At 45.3% G+C, this 15983-nt stretch overlaps 1 protein-coding gene across 1 annotated transcript in view; it reads left to right on the top strand.

The window, feature by feature from the left end:
- MSN (moesin) overlaps window positions 1-15443 on the top strand; it is a 66224-nt gene extending 50781 nt beyond the window's left edge. Inside the window, exons 3-13 of the mRNA XM_065901160.1 lie at window positions 851-946; window positions 2077-2351; window positions 3697-3780; window positions 4460-4606; window positions 5882-5978; window positions 7712-7875; window positions 10339-10469; window positions 10730-10890; window positions 12128-12220; window positions 13728-13952; window positions 14777-15443. Coding sequence (XP_065757232.1) covers window positions 851-946; window positions 2077-2351; window positions 3697-3780; window positions 4460-4606; window positions 5882-5978; window positions 7712-7875; window positions 10339-10469; window positions 10730-10890; window positions 12128-12220; window positions 13728-13952; window positions 14777-14941 — 1638 coding nt within the window. The 3' untranslated portion in view covers window positions 14942-15443. The remainder of the gene's footprint in view (window positions 1-850; window positions 947-2076; window positions 2352-3696; window positions 3781-4459; window positions 4607-5881; window positions 5979-7711; window positions 7876-10338; window positions 10470-10729; window positions 10891-12127; window positions 12221-13727; window positions 13953-14776) is intronic.
- Window positions 15444-15983: the final 540 nt, after the last annotated feature.

The raw sequence follows: 15983 nt of genomic DNA on the forward strand, positions 1-15983 counted from the left end.
GGGGACTGGAAAACAGACCCCATCTGTCTTCTCCTGGCTGGCCTCCCTTTCCTGCCCACTGCTCAGCCAAGATGCCCAGAACACCATGGGGCCCCTCAGCTACCACATTGAGGTACTCACCCTGTTTCCACCCTCATTCCCACTCTCAACCTGTGTGAGTGGTAAAGGGGAATCATGACTGAACTCTAATCAGGATTGGAAAGAAGCATCTCAGCCCCTAGGCACAGCACAGCTTTGGGGTGTATAGATACCACAGTCCCTGCTCTGTCTCCTCAAACATTCTTTATTTGGACATTGTAAATAGGACTCAGTCTGAAGGGTGTGGGCATTATTCCTAGTTGCTAAACATAGAGAAGTAATCCAGGAGAACAAGATTCAGGATTTAAACCAACAGTTTTTACCTTCAGCTTTTAATCCATCCTGGGTGTGTGAAGCTGCATGGCATAATTGAGGCGGGTGGTGGTGGTGGCAGAAAGCACTGGATTTGAATGGGTTTGGAGTCAAACAGACCTGACTCTGCTACTTACTAACTGAACCTTCACTTCTGAACCTTACTTTTATTATCTATAAAATTGGCCCAATTGTAATTATATCATAGGGCTATTGTGAAAATTCAAGGAAATAATGGATATCAAGTTATTGGCGTGTGGTCGTGCTCATAAGTAATCGATCCAGTCCCTACCTCAGCGAAAGTACTTTGTTCAGAGAGATGTTGACATCGTTTCTTAGCTCCTGCTCAAGTATATTTTCTTGCCAGACCCTGGGACCATGTGAGCTCCACATTTCTGTCCTCTGTGCCTGGCACAAGGTAGGCATTCAACTAGTGGTTGTTTTGTGTTTTTTCTTTCAGGTGGTGAAAACTATCGGCCTGAGGGAAGTTTGGTTTTTTGGTCTGCAGTACCAGGACACTAAGGGTTTCTCTACTTGGCTAAAACTCAATAAGAAGGTAATTGCTTATCCCATCGTCAGGTTTAGAATTCACTCCTCTACCAGATCTTTCTCAGGGGTGTAAAATGTGTTCGCTGGCAAATGCAGGGCATCTAGGGCTCAGTTTTTCATGAGTGAAAAATTCTGATCGACCACTAGATCAGAATAAGGGCAGACCTCTTGCTGTCTCCACTTGGACTCCTAACAGCAAGAATGGCCAGTGTCCAAGGAGGATGGGACCCACTTATGGACCATAGCCATTAGTAGTTCTTCAGGACGGGATTGGTATCCTTTTTTCCTTTCCAAACTGAAGGGCTTTAGGAAATTTGTTAAACAGAGACTCATAGACTATTAAACTGGAAAGAATCTTGAAAGTCTCATAATCTTTATCTTGTCCCTTTTCTTGCTTGTCAACTGATGCCTGGGCCCCATACAGATGTGTCCTTTCTTGATTTTCTTTCTCAATTGAACTCCAAGTGGGATGGTTTAAGTATATGTCCATTCAAACTCTCCACCTCCAAGCAGCATCTCTGCAGGAACATGGCAGTTATCCTCAAACTGGCTGACTTTGTCCTTGGAGGTCTCCATACTGTCCTATGGCTTATTTTCCTGACAGTGTCTAGAGGATGGGTGCCCCACCTTCTGCTGGCAGAGTCTTCTTTTCACAAAGAGTGGAGACTTCTGCTGGAAAAATGTGAGCCACTAATAGCCAATTTCAGGCTTTAAAAGACAGTCTGATTTGTGCTTTTGCCTATAGCCGATTCCCAGACCTCAGTCATACATCCTAGTCTTTATTTTGCTGATTTATGGAGTTGGGGGGGCCTTAAAAGAGAAGTTTCTTAAGCCTACTTTCAGACCATGGGGGCAGCTGGATATATTGTCAGATGATGATGGCTTAAGGGCTTATGACTATCAGTGGGTGTTAGGTTTTTTCAGGAAGTAATTCCCTACAGGAAGCAATTATGGATATGGGATTGGGTCCCCAATGAAAGTAATGTGTCTCTTTTCTGAATTACCAGGAGAATTGCCACCCAACTCTTTGGGATTATCCAAATTGATGACTTTTCAGTGTCTTCTCCCTACCCTATAGCCACTCCCCCATCCCTAAAGTCTATTTTTTGAGAGCCCATAACCCCTTGCTGCTCCCAGGTGACTGCCCAGGATGTGCGGAAGGAAAGCCCCCTGCTTTTCAAGTTCCGGGCTAAGTTCTACCCTGAGGATGTATCCGAGGAATTGATCCAGGACATCACACAGCGACTATTCTTCCTGCAAGTGAAGGAGGGCATTCTCAATGATGATATTTACTGCCCACCTGAGACTGCTGTGTTGCTGGCCTCCTATGCTGTCCAGTCCAAGTATGGTGACTTCAATAAGGAAGTCCACAAGTCTGGCTACTTGGCCGGGGACAAGTTGCTGCCACAGAGGTGAGGTGATGTACTGGCCATGTGCCCTGTTCAGCGTGGGCTGCAGCCCAAAGCTGACTGATCCGTATTATACAGAGGTTGCCAGATCTGTCCCTCTCCACTAGGGTCTGTCTGAAGACCATGTTATGCTGCTCAGACAGACATATTTGCATATGGCACCATACCCTGTTGTTATTTCTCTGGTTCTCAAAATAAAAAGCTTTTTTTCCTCCTCTGTTTGCCTAATTACAGGACTTCATTACCCTGGAAACAGGTGCTTATATAGAGAACCAGAGATAGATTAATTCTCCTTGCCCCAGTTCCATTTTCTCAATCCTTTTCACTGATTTAGACCTCTTATATCAGAGGTTCATAGGAGTGAGAAATACTTAAGCCAGGGATGTGGGGAGCTCAAACAGTCTTTTAATATTGATAATCAGTGTACAGAGATTTCTGCTTTTTTAAACTTCAAAATTGAACATTCTCAAACACTCATTCTTGTTTTAGCATCACAACAACATAGAAAATGAACAAGGCAGCACAATCCTTATTAGCTCAGGGAATAGATGTGCAGAGGTGCTCACTCTGACCTGCTCAATCTCCCACAGCTCATTTAAGGTGATCTAGAACCCTAGTCTCTTGATTTTTTTTAACCCCACTGCATCCATTTGCTATTTTCATAGGCTTTTGGATTGGAAGGAAAAGTTCTGTTTCATTCTGGTAGCCTCAGTCCCAGTGGAGCTGTGGCAAATGTACAACTCACCTGAAGGTATTAGGGATAGTGGTTGTGCCCTGGGACTCTACCTAAGTCACTGCCATAATGTCTGAGATAGCATATTTAAAGCAAGCCTTGTTTATGATCTAGTAGATCTGGGAGGTTGAGCCCATTATCAATAGTTTCTCCCAGAGCCATTTGGGCTCAGTTCTTTGTTCTGTAGCCACAGGCTGTAATCTTATCCCTGAGCAATAGTCTCACAAATGCAAACTGTTGGTACCACAAAGAGCTAGGAGAGCGCGTGCATGCCTCCATGAGACCCGTTCCTACTCTTAGCCCCACAAGCCAGCACAGACTGTTGATATGTTATTGCTCTGCTTAGAGACCACAGCACATTATTGGATTTTCTGGTTAAAGGTACAAAGGAAGGTGTTCCTATTGTCTTTCTTGGTCACCCATTCTGTATCTCTCATACTCCTCAGGCAGTTCCCTATGTCTAATTAATACTTCCTGCTGTAATTTCAGTCTGCTTCTGGTGTAATGACCCCACATACTTTTTGCATCAACCCCTTGGGGAGCTAAGTAGATTTCCCTTTACCCCTGCTTTTGGACTTTGTGCTTTAAACTACTCACCATGCATTGTCTTTCCAGGGTCCTGGAACAGCACAAACTTAACAAGGACCAGTGGGAGGAACGTATCCAGGTGTGGCATGAGGAGCACCGGGGCATGCTCAGGTAAGCCGGCCCTAGCAACTGTGGGCTCTGTTGCCCCTGCAGGGAGAATGAGAGTTGGTTCTGGAGAGAGAAGAGGCAGAGGGCAAGGAACACTGGAGGACATTGGAGAGAGAGAAACAGGAAATTAGAAATGGAAGGCAAATCAGGGCCATTATAAAGCTGTACTTTTTGTGAATGATGGCAACTGATAGCCCAGACAATTTTGACCATAAAGAAATGGAGGGAATCTCAGGATCCCTAGGGAGCTTCTGTGCCACCAGGGTCTCCTCCCCAAGAATGAAATGAAGAAGGAGCTCTATAAACGTGGCATACCATTTGGGAATTGTCTAGTTGAAGAACAAATTTTACCATTTTGCCATCACCACCTCATCTGGGCTCTGCTAATAATGTGCCTGCGTACGAGGCTTCTGTGATAGCTAACATGCCAGAGGCCAGCAAGGGTCATCCCGCCTTTATTCCCCTTGGGAACCTCAGACCTGAGGCTCCTGTGAGCATGTTTTGGCAAAAGTCATGTTGTGCTCTGTTCGCCATCATCTGTTCACCTTCCATCCTCTTGCCCACCCCTTATAGCAAGATTCTTGTCAGAATTGCAGAACAAGTAGGCTTTCTGTCTCCCCGGGTCTGATTCACAGGGTCCCCTATATTCCCCGCCCCCGCCCCACCCTGCTGTCTTGTTTAGGGAGGATGCTGTCCTGGAGTATCTGAAGATTGCCCAGGATCTGGAGATGTATGGTGTGAACTACTTCAGCATCAAGAACAAGAAAGGCTCAGAGCTGTGGCTGGGAGTGGATGCCCTGGGTCTCAACATCTATGAGCAGAATGACAGGTATAGTTCAGAGCTTACTTAGTTTTTTGGGCCACTTTGACACCTAGGATTTGACAGAGTAGGATTATACTTCCTGGGTGCCACCTATATCATTCTTCTTCTACCTAGTTTAGACCAGTCCAGATGATTGTACAACCTCCCTCAGGCCTCTAAATCTTGCATTGACTAGACTTGCACTGTCCGCTGTGGTAGCTTTTGGCCACATATAGCTGTTGAGCACTTGAAATGTGGCTGCTCTGAATTGAGATGTGCTTTAAGTGTAAACTCCATACTGGACTTTGAAGACTTAGTGTGAATAACAGAATACAAAATATCTCACTAATATTTTTAAAAATATTGATTTACATGTTCAAATGATAGTATTTTACGTATACTGGGTTAAATGAACTGCTGTTACAGTTAATTCCACCTATTTCTTTTTACTTATTTTCGTGTGACTGCTAGAAAATTTAAAATTACATGTGTGGTTCTCATTATATTTCTGTTGGACGACACTGGTCTAAAACCTACCTTGTCACGATTTGTAATTAATCTCCTTTGCATATGATGATTAAGTGCCTTTTGGCCTATAATCCCTCTTGCTACAGCCTTATCGCACTAGCTTATTTTTTTTCCTTGGATTGCTCTTTTTTTAAAAAAAATATTTATTTATTTATTGCCATGTTGAGACTTAGTTGCAGCACATGGGCTCTTCGTTGCGGTGCACGGGCTTCTCTCTAGTTGTGGCGCGTGGGCTCCAGAGCACGTGGGCTCAGTAGTTGCGGCATGTGGGCTCAGTTGCCCCGCAGCATGTGGGATCTTAGTTCCCCGACCAGGGATCAAACCTATGTCCCCTGCATTGGAAGGGAAGTCCCTTCTTGGCTTGCTCTTGATGAGGATGGAGATCAGTATATTATTGTTTTGTGTAACTTCTGAGTCTTGGAACTCATTATTTACCTTCTCCCCAACTTTTACAACCTTGGGTAGAAGAGTTCCAGTTAAGTAGGGCTGGGGATTCTTGTGAGAGATTGTTACAAGGTCCATGCCTCAACAAAAAATAAAATAAAACAAACCTCAGATATTGGGACAAGGGATATGTTGATTGTGGTATCAGGAGGTCCTTTGTGCACCCTCAATGCTGGCAACTGACCTGGTGGCATGTGATGACACTGGCTGAGCTGGCAATGAATCTACCTCCTTAAGGGAGGAGTTGGTGGTGGGGAGGGCAAGGCACCAACCCTCTAAGTCCTTCTTGTCTTGCCTTTATCCTAATGTTCTTGGCATCCATTTTTACAGACTGACTCCTAAGATAGGCTTCCCCTGGAGTGAAATCAGGAACATCTCTTTTAATGACAAGAAATTTGTCATCAAGCCCATTGACAAAAAAGCCCCGGTAAGTGACTCCTCCCACTGGCCAACACAGGTACTTGCCAAGGCCTGGATAATGCTAAAAGCAATTGTGTCATTCTATATTTCTCTCCCTTTTTTGGCTTTTTTGTGTATGTGGGTGGGAATAGGAGGCACAAAAGGCGATTGGCAATGAAAGGGGATGCTGATGCCAAGAAATGGTCAGGAGGCATCCTATAACTGGTGCCACACTGCTACCTGTGTCTCAGGAGAAGCATGGATTATGGAGAGCCACAGGCAGTCTAATTACTGCCTCTTAGCCACTGTCTTTTACTTCCCCGAGGCTCTGGGGTGGAAACAGAGAGTACATCTTATCTTTTAAAGCCTCTAGGCCCTAGAAAGTGGAAACTGTTCATGTACTCGATTTATCTTTAATTCTGGAGAAAGGACAGAGCCAGGAGAAGTCCAGATCCAAAGATGATTCTCCAGGTGTTCTTTCTGTTATAACTTTGCTGCTGTCCTCTCAAGACTTCTTTCCAGAGCAATCCAAAACCAAGAAAGTGCTTTCAGTCCAGTCATTCCTCTAACATGCTTGCCATACCTGTCACCTACTCAGTTGCCTGTGGCTGACAAGACTGGAAAGCTGGTGCTTGGGAATAGGATAGAAAACTGAGATGAGAGTCTCCTCTTTTGATGTACCTCATGTCCAACAAGGGCCAATGGCCATGCTGAACCAGACCTTTCTCATGAGGCCTCAACCATTCCTCTCCAGCTCTGAGGTCTCTGAACTTGCCCTGCTAGGAACTTTATATATGTTGTCTCTTTAAACCCTCAACGACATTGTCAGGTAGGTAGTAGCATACCTATTTTATAAGTGATGAAACTGAGTTTCAGAGGGATGGAGTGATTTGCCCAAGATCACATAGCTAAAAATGATAGAGCTGGGATTTACACCTAGGTTGTTTGACCTCTGGTTCTTGTGCTTCTTCTACTGCACCCCAAGCAATGCGAGATGGTAGCAGTTTGGGTTCAGTGGCACAGGAGCTGGTGGTTAGCCCATCAGCTGGTGACCTTGGTCCAGTGGTATTTGTAGTAACAAACTCAAACTCACTGGATTTTCTTGTGTGTGTGTGTGTTTTTTGTTTTTCTTTGTTTTGTTTTGTTTTTTTAATACTGCTGCTGTGCTCAACTTTCATCAGAAAAAGGTAAGTAACAAAGCCAGCTGAGATCAAGGGCATATTTAAAAAACAACAACCAGGATAATCGATGTTCAGGAGATTTATATATTCATGTATGTATTTACAAACTGCCTTATTCCAAACAGGATTGAAGGGACTGGGTCTAGGATATGCTTTTAGGAGATTATAGAACCAGTCCAGCCCACCCATACTACACTCACCACGGTATTATGCAGGGATTATTGGGCCTCTAAGAGAGGCCCCTGAGACCCAGCAGGATATCTAATTAGCAGATAAAGTCAGTTTCTATCTTTCAACTGCATTGAGGGTATTTTAGGATGCTTTTCATAAGCAAAGGTTGAAAGAAATTGTGGCTCGGTGGAAAGAGCACTGGTTTCGGAGTCAAGAAGCCTGGGTTCCAGTCCTGGGTCTGCCACTAACCTGCCATCTGACCCTAGGCAAGTCACTTCACCACTCTGATAATTGGTCTTCCCATCTGTAACATGATCTTTCCAGTGCTTTTGGACTTAGCTTTTCAGAAGGCAGAAGCCCACCTTCATCTGTCCCTCTAAACTCTTTCTGACTGCTGGTTTTCCACCAGGACTTCGTCTTCTATGCTCCTCGGCTGCGGATTAACAAGCGGATCTTGGCTCTGTGTATGGGGAACCATGAGCTATACATGCGCCGCCGCAAGCCCGACACAATCGAGGTGCAGCAGATGAAGGCACAGGCCCGGGAGGAGAAGCACCAGAAACAGATGGAGCGGTAGGTGACGTGGAACTGAAGTGAGGGCCAGGGCTGTGGCAAGGAAGCTTCTCAGAGGTGCCAAGCCTGCTAAAGGCAAGGCATGAAGCCATCCTGGTACTGGGGGAGAGAGAGCTGTACAGGGATACACCCCTTCCATTAAGTCTCAGGCATCCCCATCCCCAGGAGGCAGGCATTTAGAACCCTAGGATTTCAGAGGCTGATAGGAGGGAGGGACATTTCATAGTTCCCCATTATCTATGACCCTCATGCCATTGCTTTTCTAGGTGGACTCTGGGTTGCTCTGGGCTATCTGACCAGTATAGCAGCAGTAGCAGAAGGCTTCATGCACATTTAAACCTGGACTCTAGGGTTTTTTGAGTGGAATTGGGCAGAGCCACCAGAATTTTCCCTACCAAGCCCTTTTGCACTGAGGCCCCTTGCTACTCAAAGTGCATCAAAGCTCAGCAGCATCAGCATCAAATTTGGAACTTTTTAGAAAGGCAGTATTCTGAGACCTACCTCAAAGCTGCTGATTCAAAATCTGCAACTTAAGATCCTAGTTGAACATTTCTTCCAAGAAGATATGCAAATGGCCAGCAAGCACATGCAAACACCCTTAGTCATTAGGGAAATGCAAGTCAAAACCACAGTGAGGTACCACCTCATACTCACTAATATGGATATAATAAATGAAAACAGAAAATAACAGTTGTTGGCAAGGGTATGGAGAAATTGGAACTCATGCTCATTGCTAGTGGGAATGTAAAATGGTTCAGCTGCTGTAGAAAACAATTTGATGGTTCCTCAAAAAATTAAATGTAGAATTACCATACAATTCCACAATTCCACTCCTAGGTATATACTGAAAAAAATTGAAAACAGGTGTTCAAACAGGTACATGCACATACCTGTTCATAGCTGTGCAATTCACAATAGCCAAAAATTGGAAACAGCCCAAATGTCCATCAGTGAATGAATGGATAAACAAATTGTACAGCCATCCAATGAAATATTATTCAGCCATTAAAAATTTTAGAACAAAGTATTGATGCATACTACAATGTAGATGAATCTCTAAAGCATTATGCTAAGTGAAAGAAACCAGACACAAAAGGTCACATATTGTATTACTCCATTTATATGAAATATCCAGAATAGATAAACAGAAGGCAGATTGGTGGTTGTCAGGGGCTGGAGAGAGGGGAGATGTGGAGAAACTGCTTAATACCAGGTATGAGGTTTTCCTTTGGAGTGATGAAATATCTTGGAACTAATAGAGGTAGTGGTCATACAACATTGTGAATGTATTAAATGCCACTGAATTATTTGCTTTAAAATGGTTAATTTTATATTATGTGAATTTTACCTCAGTAAGTTATTTGAAAAATAAGATCCCTGGTGATTCCTGTGCATGTTAATGTTTGAGAGCACTGTTTTAGTAGATACTCTGTCATAAAGAGTTTGGAACCTCAGGAGGCTTCTAATCTAGTAGGCTGGAAAATGACTCCGTGTATGAGAGGTTAGACACCAAATTTCACATTTATTCCGGAAAAATGAAATTAGGGGCAGTTTACAGAACTGGATCTGGCAGGAACCTGACCTCAAGGACCTCACAGTATAGTAGAAGAAAGGAAAAAAATAGTATATATATAACGGTTCAAGGTACAAATACTGTGTCATTCATTCACTCAATATATATTTATTGAGCAGTGAAAAATAAAAGAAACAAAAATCTCTGCTCTGCTCCCATGAAGCTGTCATTCTAGTGGGAAGAGACAGACAGATCAAATAAGCATATTATATGGTATGTGACATGATAAGAAGTACTATGGAGAAAAATAACAGGGAGGAGGGATGTGGAGAAGGATAGGCCAAGTATTCTGAGGGGTCAGAAAGAGAAAAGACATCTAGCCAAGGGAGAAAAGAAGGCCTCCTGGAAGAGGCACTGGGGCAAGAAAAAGCAAATACTTATTTTAGATTTACAACAAATTCTGGAGAAAAGGAGCCTAGAGCTGAGCTTCAGAGGGCAGGCAGAGGACTGATGCCCCAGCCATAGGGATCACCAGACTTGAACCACAGTATATCAGCACAGATCCAAAACTTTTCTCCCTGTAACTTTATAAGGTAGATAGGGCAGGACTTATTTGGCCATTTTACAGATAAGGTTACTGAGAGCAAGAGCAAAGAAATGACGTAGCTAAGGTCACCCACTGATTACCCACTGGGTAGTGGACAAGCTGAGAGTCCAGGTTGGATCTCCTGATTCTGGGACAAACTGACAGGGCCCTGAGCATACCGGCCCACGTAGGGCTGTGATGTAAGGACAAGAATGTAGAGAGAAGGGAGAGTGGTCTTGCCTCACAAGCCCTGAGTGTGTTGGATGGGTGGGGACTGAGGGGCCAGGGCCAGGGAGCCTTGGGAATTCCAAGGCTTCCATGTGGCCTTGCTATCCTGTTCCCTCCCTTCTTTCTCCTTTCCTAGTGCTCTGCTGGAAAATGAGAAAAAGAAACGTGAGATGGCAGAAAAGGAGAAGGAGAAGATTGAACGGGAAAAGGAGGAACTGATGGAGAGGCTGAAGCAGATCGAGGAACAGACTAAGAAGGCTCAACAAGGTGAGGCTTGGAGTCACCTTGGAGACTGGGTTTTCCCACAGTCTGACTCTATGAACTGGAAACCCTTCTGTCTGAGCTGCAGACTCAGGCCATATATTCCAGATATGACTATAGAATAGAGGAGTGATGGAGCAAGAGGAAGAGTGCCTAGAACTTTCTGCCAGCTGTGTCCTGGGGTGAAGCATTTCCAGGAAGGAAGTTAGGTGTCCCTTCTTGATCTCTGCACTTTTCACCACCTTTCCCCTACCTTCTCTTCCCAGAACTGGAAGAACAGACCCGCAGGGCTCTGGAACTTGAACAGGAGCGGAAGCGTGCCCAGAGCGAGGCTGAGAAACTGGCCAAAGAGCGTCAAGAAGCTGAAGAAGCCAAGGAGGCCCTGTTGCAGGCCTCCCGGGACCAGAAGAAGACCCAGGAACAACTGGTAAAGCTACAAAATGGGCTGGGATTATGGGACCTGAGTTTTCTCTTCTGTCTGCCTACCTATTCACAGCTACCTCTGCTTGCAGGACTGGTTCCTTCCAGCAGGGTAACTCTCTCTCAGCAGGCTTCCAGCAGATAGCTCCTTCAGAAGCAAGCTGAGAAGTCATTTTGCAAATACTCTTCCCTAACCCTTACTTTTATTCTCTTTCTTAGCAACTGGGGATTTGAGCTGATGACCTGACAAAGGAGAGAGGGAGGAAAGTAGTAAAGGGATTCACACTTGATTGACTAGCTACGTGTGTTACAAGCTATACTAGCAACTTTTCCCTTTTCCTTACTTCCTTATTTCCTCTTCCTAATAACCCTATGAGATTATCCTTGTGGGATAATATGCCCAGAAAAGGAAATTAAGACTCAGAGAGGTTGAAGAGACTCGTCAGAGGTCACACTGTTGTGAGTGAGTAAGAATGAGAAGTCATTTCTGCCTCTCTTTTAAAGGTTTTCTCGCTAAAAGCACATGTAAAACTGTGTGTCTATACATTTTTTAGGGGAGAAGGGTGAGCATCTATTCTTTCATCACAATTTCCAAGGGTTCTGTGTCTCAGAAATTAAGAACCTGTGTCCCAAATTCCTTGACGTATGCTCTTCCCCTGTACTGTTTGGAGTGAGAGTGCAAGAACCTAAAACCTGATTCTCAGGGGGAAACGTCCTCTGGGAGATTTGCCCAAAGTGTGAGGGCGTGCATAAGCTTATTCCCTTCTTCAGATCACTTTGTGACACTTGAGTGTCATTCCTATACTTGTCCTGGGAAGAGTCTTAGTGGAGCCCTGAGCATTGTAGGATAACAGGAAAGGGTCTGCCACTTCAGGCAGTGACACAGTGATCTCCAAAGCTTTACTGAGGCCCTAACTGTGCAATTGGCAATACCAAGAGGGAGAGAGGGAGAGAGAGATGAGGAAGAGCCAGAGATGACACGTTGTTTGTCCTCAGGTCTATAGTCTAGGCAGGGAGCTCTGACTTATAAGGAAATAGTTTGGAGTTAATAGGGTGCTATAGTAGATCTGAGAATGAGTGTTCCTCTGGGCTTCCTGGAGGAAGTGTGGTAAAAAGAGCCTCCAGAGCAGCAAGCAAGTGGAGCAGCAAGTTCCCTGTTAGTTCTCAGGGGATCTGGGGTTGAAGACACCTGGGGCCTGAGGACCAGAAGGCCCACCTCTCATAAGCTTCCAATTGATCCACAGGCCTTGGAAATGGCAGAGCTGACATCTCGGATCTCCCAGCTGGAGATGGCCCGACAGAAAAAGGAGAGTGAGGCTGTGGAATGGCAGCAGAAGGTAAAATACCGTGCCCAGGACAAAGCAGTGTGGGATGGGGAATCATATGCATAGGCTCCAGTTCCTTAGATTCTTTTATTTATTTATTTATTTTTAAAGATAATACCTGGAAGTATCTTTTATTTTTATTTATTTTTTTATTTTTTCCGGTACATGGGCCTCTCACTGTTGTGGCCTCTCCCATTGCGGAACACAGGCTCCGGATGTGCAGGCTCAGCGGCCATGGCTCACGGGCCCAGCCACTCCGCGGCATGTGGGATCTTCCCAGACCAGGGCACAAACCCATGTCCCCTGCATTGGCAGGCGGACTCTCAACCACTGCGCCACCAGGGAAGCCCCATTATTTTATATTTTATTTAAAAAATTATTTTATTTTTTTAACATCTTCATTGGCGTATAATTGCTTTACAATGGTGTGTTAGTTTCTGCTGTACAACAAAGTGAATCAGCTATACATATACATATATCCCCATATCTCCTCCCTGTTGCGTCTCCCTCCCACCCTCCCTATCCCACCCCTCTGGGTGGTCACAAAGCACCGAGCTGATCTCCCTGTGCTATGCGGCTGCTTCCCACTAGCTATCTATTTTACATTTGGTAGTGTACATGTGTCCACGCCACTCTCTCACTTCTTCTCAGCTTCCCCTTCCCTCTCCCCGTGTCCTCAAGTCCATTCTCTACATCTGTGTCTTTATTCCTATTCTGCCCCTAGGTTCTTCAGAACCATTTCTTTTTATTCCATGTATATGTGTTAGCATACAGTATTTGTTTTTCTCTTTCTGACTTACTTCACTCTGTATGACAGACTCTAGGTCCATCCACCTCACTGCAAATAACTCAGTTTCATTTCTTTTTATGGCTGAGTAATATTCCATTGTATATATGTGTTGCATCTTCTTTATCCATTCATTGGTCGATGGATACTTAGGTTGCTTCCATGTCCAGGCTGTTGTACATAGTGCTGCAGTGAACATTGTGGTACATGACTCTCTTTGAATTATGGTTTTCTCAGGGTATATGGTTTGCCCAGTAGTGGGATTGCTGGGTCATATGGTAGTTCTATTTAGTTTTTTAAGGAACTTCCATACTGTTCTCCATAGTGGCTGTATCAACTTACATTCCCACCAACAGTGCAAGAGGGTTCCCTTCTCTCCACACCCTCTTCACCATTTATTGTTTGCAGATTTTTTGATGATGGCCATTCTGACCGATGTGAGGATTTGGGTTTCTTCACGCTTCCATCCTTCCTTGACAGTGGGTATCATGGGAGAAGGAGCTCAAGGCTTTCTCAAATACTTCCCAGAATTCTCCAGTACCCCCAGGGAATTTGGTACTAGTAATAGGAATTACTCCTATTATACAGCTGAAGGAACTCAGGATCAGTCAGACAAAGTGACTTGGCCTACCTGGTGCCTGCTTCCTGCTGGGCCATTCTAGGCACACATAGGGATGCTGCAAGTTAGCCTGGTCTGACTGCCAGTCCTTCTCTTCCTTTGTTACTGGGCAGGCTCAGATGGTACAAGAAGACTTGGAGAAGACCCGTGCAGAGCTGAAGACTGCTATGAGCACGCCTCATGTGGCAGAGCCTGCCGAGAATGAGCAGGATGAGCAGGATGAGAACGGTGCAGAGGCCAGCGCTGAACTGCGGGCTGATGCCATGGCCAAGGATCGCAGCGAGGAGGAACGTACCACTGAGGCAGAGAAGAATGAGCGTGTGCAGAAGCACCTGAAGGTATCAAGGCTGACCCAAAGGGTCATGGAGACCATGTGTATTGACTTAGTAGCCCATGGCCTTCCCTAGATCATCGGGGCACGGGAGCAGTAGAGGAGCCTGTCTCAGTGCTGTGTGGGAGCTTGAGCATTTCTCAATGAGAGCTTTAAGGGAGAGCACCTCTCACTTATTTTTTTAATTTTTAATTTTTATTTTTATAAATTTATTTATTTTATCTTTGGCTGTGTTTGGTCTTCATTGCTGCACGTGGACTTTCTCTAGCTGTGGCACGCGGGCTTAGTTGCTCTGCGGCATGTGGGATCTTCCCGGACCAGGGCTCGAACCCATGTCCCCTGCATTGTCAGGTGGATTCTTAACCACTGTGCCACCAGGGAAGTCCCAGCTCTCACTTATTAATCAGAGCCTGGACCGCCTCTTCTTTTTTTGTTGTTTTTTTGCTCCATCCTCCACCCATATTCCATTTACCTCATATTCAGAAAATACTTAGTTGTCACAATTCCTACTTGAATCTCTTTGGTGTATTGTTCTACTCTCAGGATTCTGTCATCAGTTGATCTGCTAAGTTGGTGTTCTGGTTTTTTTATTATTATTATTATTCTTGCCCCACTGTAGTTCTAACAGAGCTGGAAATGGCTCTCAAAAAATGTGTGTGTCTGTGTTTGTGTGTATAAAGAGGGGGGCAGGGGTGGGGGAGTGAGAGAGAAAGGTGGTGGAGAGGGTGGGAGGAAGGTAAGAAGGAAATAAATCAGGAAGTACATCTGGTTAATGAGGGGAGGTAAAATGAGAGGAAGCCATTAACCCCTTATCCCCTTGCACCCTCACAGGCCCTCACTTCAGAGCTGGCCAATGCCCGTGATGAGTCCAAGAAGACTGCTAATGACATGATCCATGCTGAGAACATGCGACTGGGTCGAGACAAGTACAAGACCCTGCGCCAAATCCGGCAGGGCAATACTAAGCAGCGCATTGATGAGTTTGAGTCCATGTAATGGGCACCCAGCCTCTAGGGACCCCTCCTCCCTTCTTCCTTGCCCTCACACTCCTACACTCTTGCCTAACTCACACTGTGCTGGAGCCACTAACTAGAGCAGCCCAGGAGTCATGCCAAGCATTCAGTACAGCCATGGGACCAAACCTAGCCCCTCAGCCCTCACTCACTTCCCTAGGCAGAGAGATGGCCCACTATGGTGATGATGGGACCCTCTTTTTCTTCTATCCCAGGTGATCTAGCTTTCTAGAAGAGATCACTTTCTCAGCTCAGAGGCACTTCCCACTTGATTTGGGAAATACCCCCACATTTACTGTTGCTTTGCAGGAGTCAAGTGTAGTAGGTTGAAAACTGGCCCCCACCACTGCCTTCCTCTTCATGGTCCTGTGATTTGCAGAATTAGAACATCATAGGGTTTAGAGAAGGAGGCGGAGCCCTGGCTATATGCTCTAGGATGTCAACTGCCCTAGGATTAGGCCTCCCAGTGTCCATCCCTTCTAGAGTTATTTAGGCTTTGTAATGATTGGAGGCTAAAAAGATGTTCACTCATTCTTCTCCCTACCTCCCAGATTGGACCTGTTACAAACTTGGTCCCAGTAAACCTTGTCCCTGAGTTCAGGGACTTAGTTTCTCTTCAGGGTGATATGGGGGAGACAGTGCCTGCAAGAGGCTTCACCAACATCCTGGAAGGCCGTTGGCCATTCTGTTCAGACAAGATTGGGTAGAGGATCTGCCCCTATGCCTTATGGGAGCCTAGACTTGTTTCAAGTGAGTTCTATGGGCAGAGATATCCCTTACTTATTATTCTGTGTTCCTCTTCCCCTCTTGGGATCTGCCCCTCCCCACTCCAATCCCCAAACCCCCTCCAAGTAGAACAGTAGGGATGGTTACCCCCAAACCCAGCCAGCCCCACCCAGGACTTTTGCTAAAGGGAGGAAATATTCACACGTGGCTTCAGTATTTTACCTGCCAGGGGTCCCAGACTACTTCTCCCTTCAGAGTTACTTGGACCACAGCTCCTGCTTCAGGGCCATTAAGGCCTT

This window comes from Phocoena phocoena, chromosome X, assembly GCF_963924675.1.
Source record: "Phocoena phocoena chromosome X, mPhoPho1.1, whole genome shotgun sequence".
Taxonomy (NCBI): domain Eukaryota; kingdom Metazoa; phylum Chordata; class Mammalia; order Artiodactyla; family Phocoenidae; genus Phocoena; species Phocoena phocoena.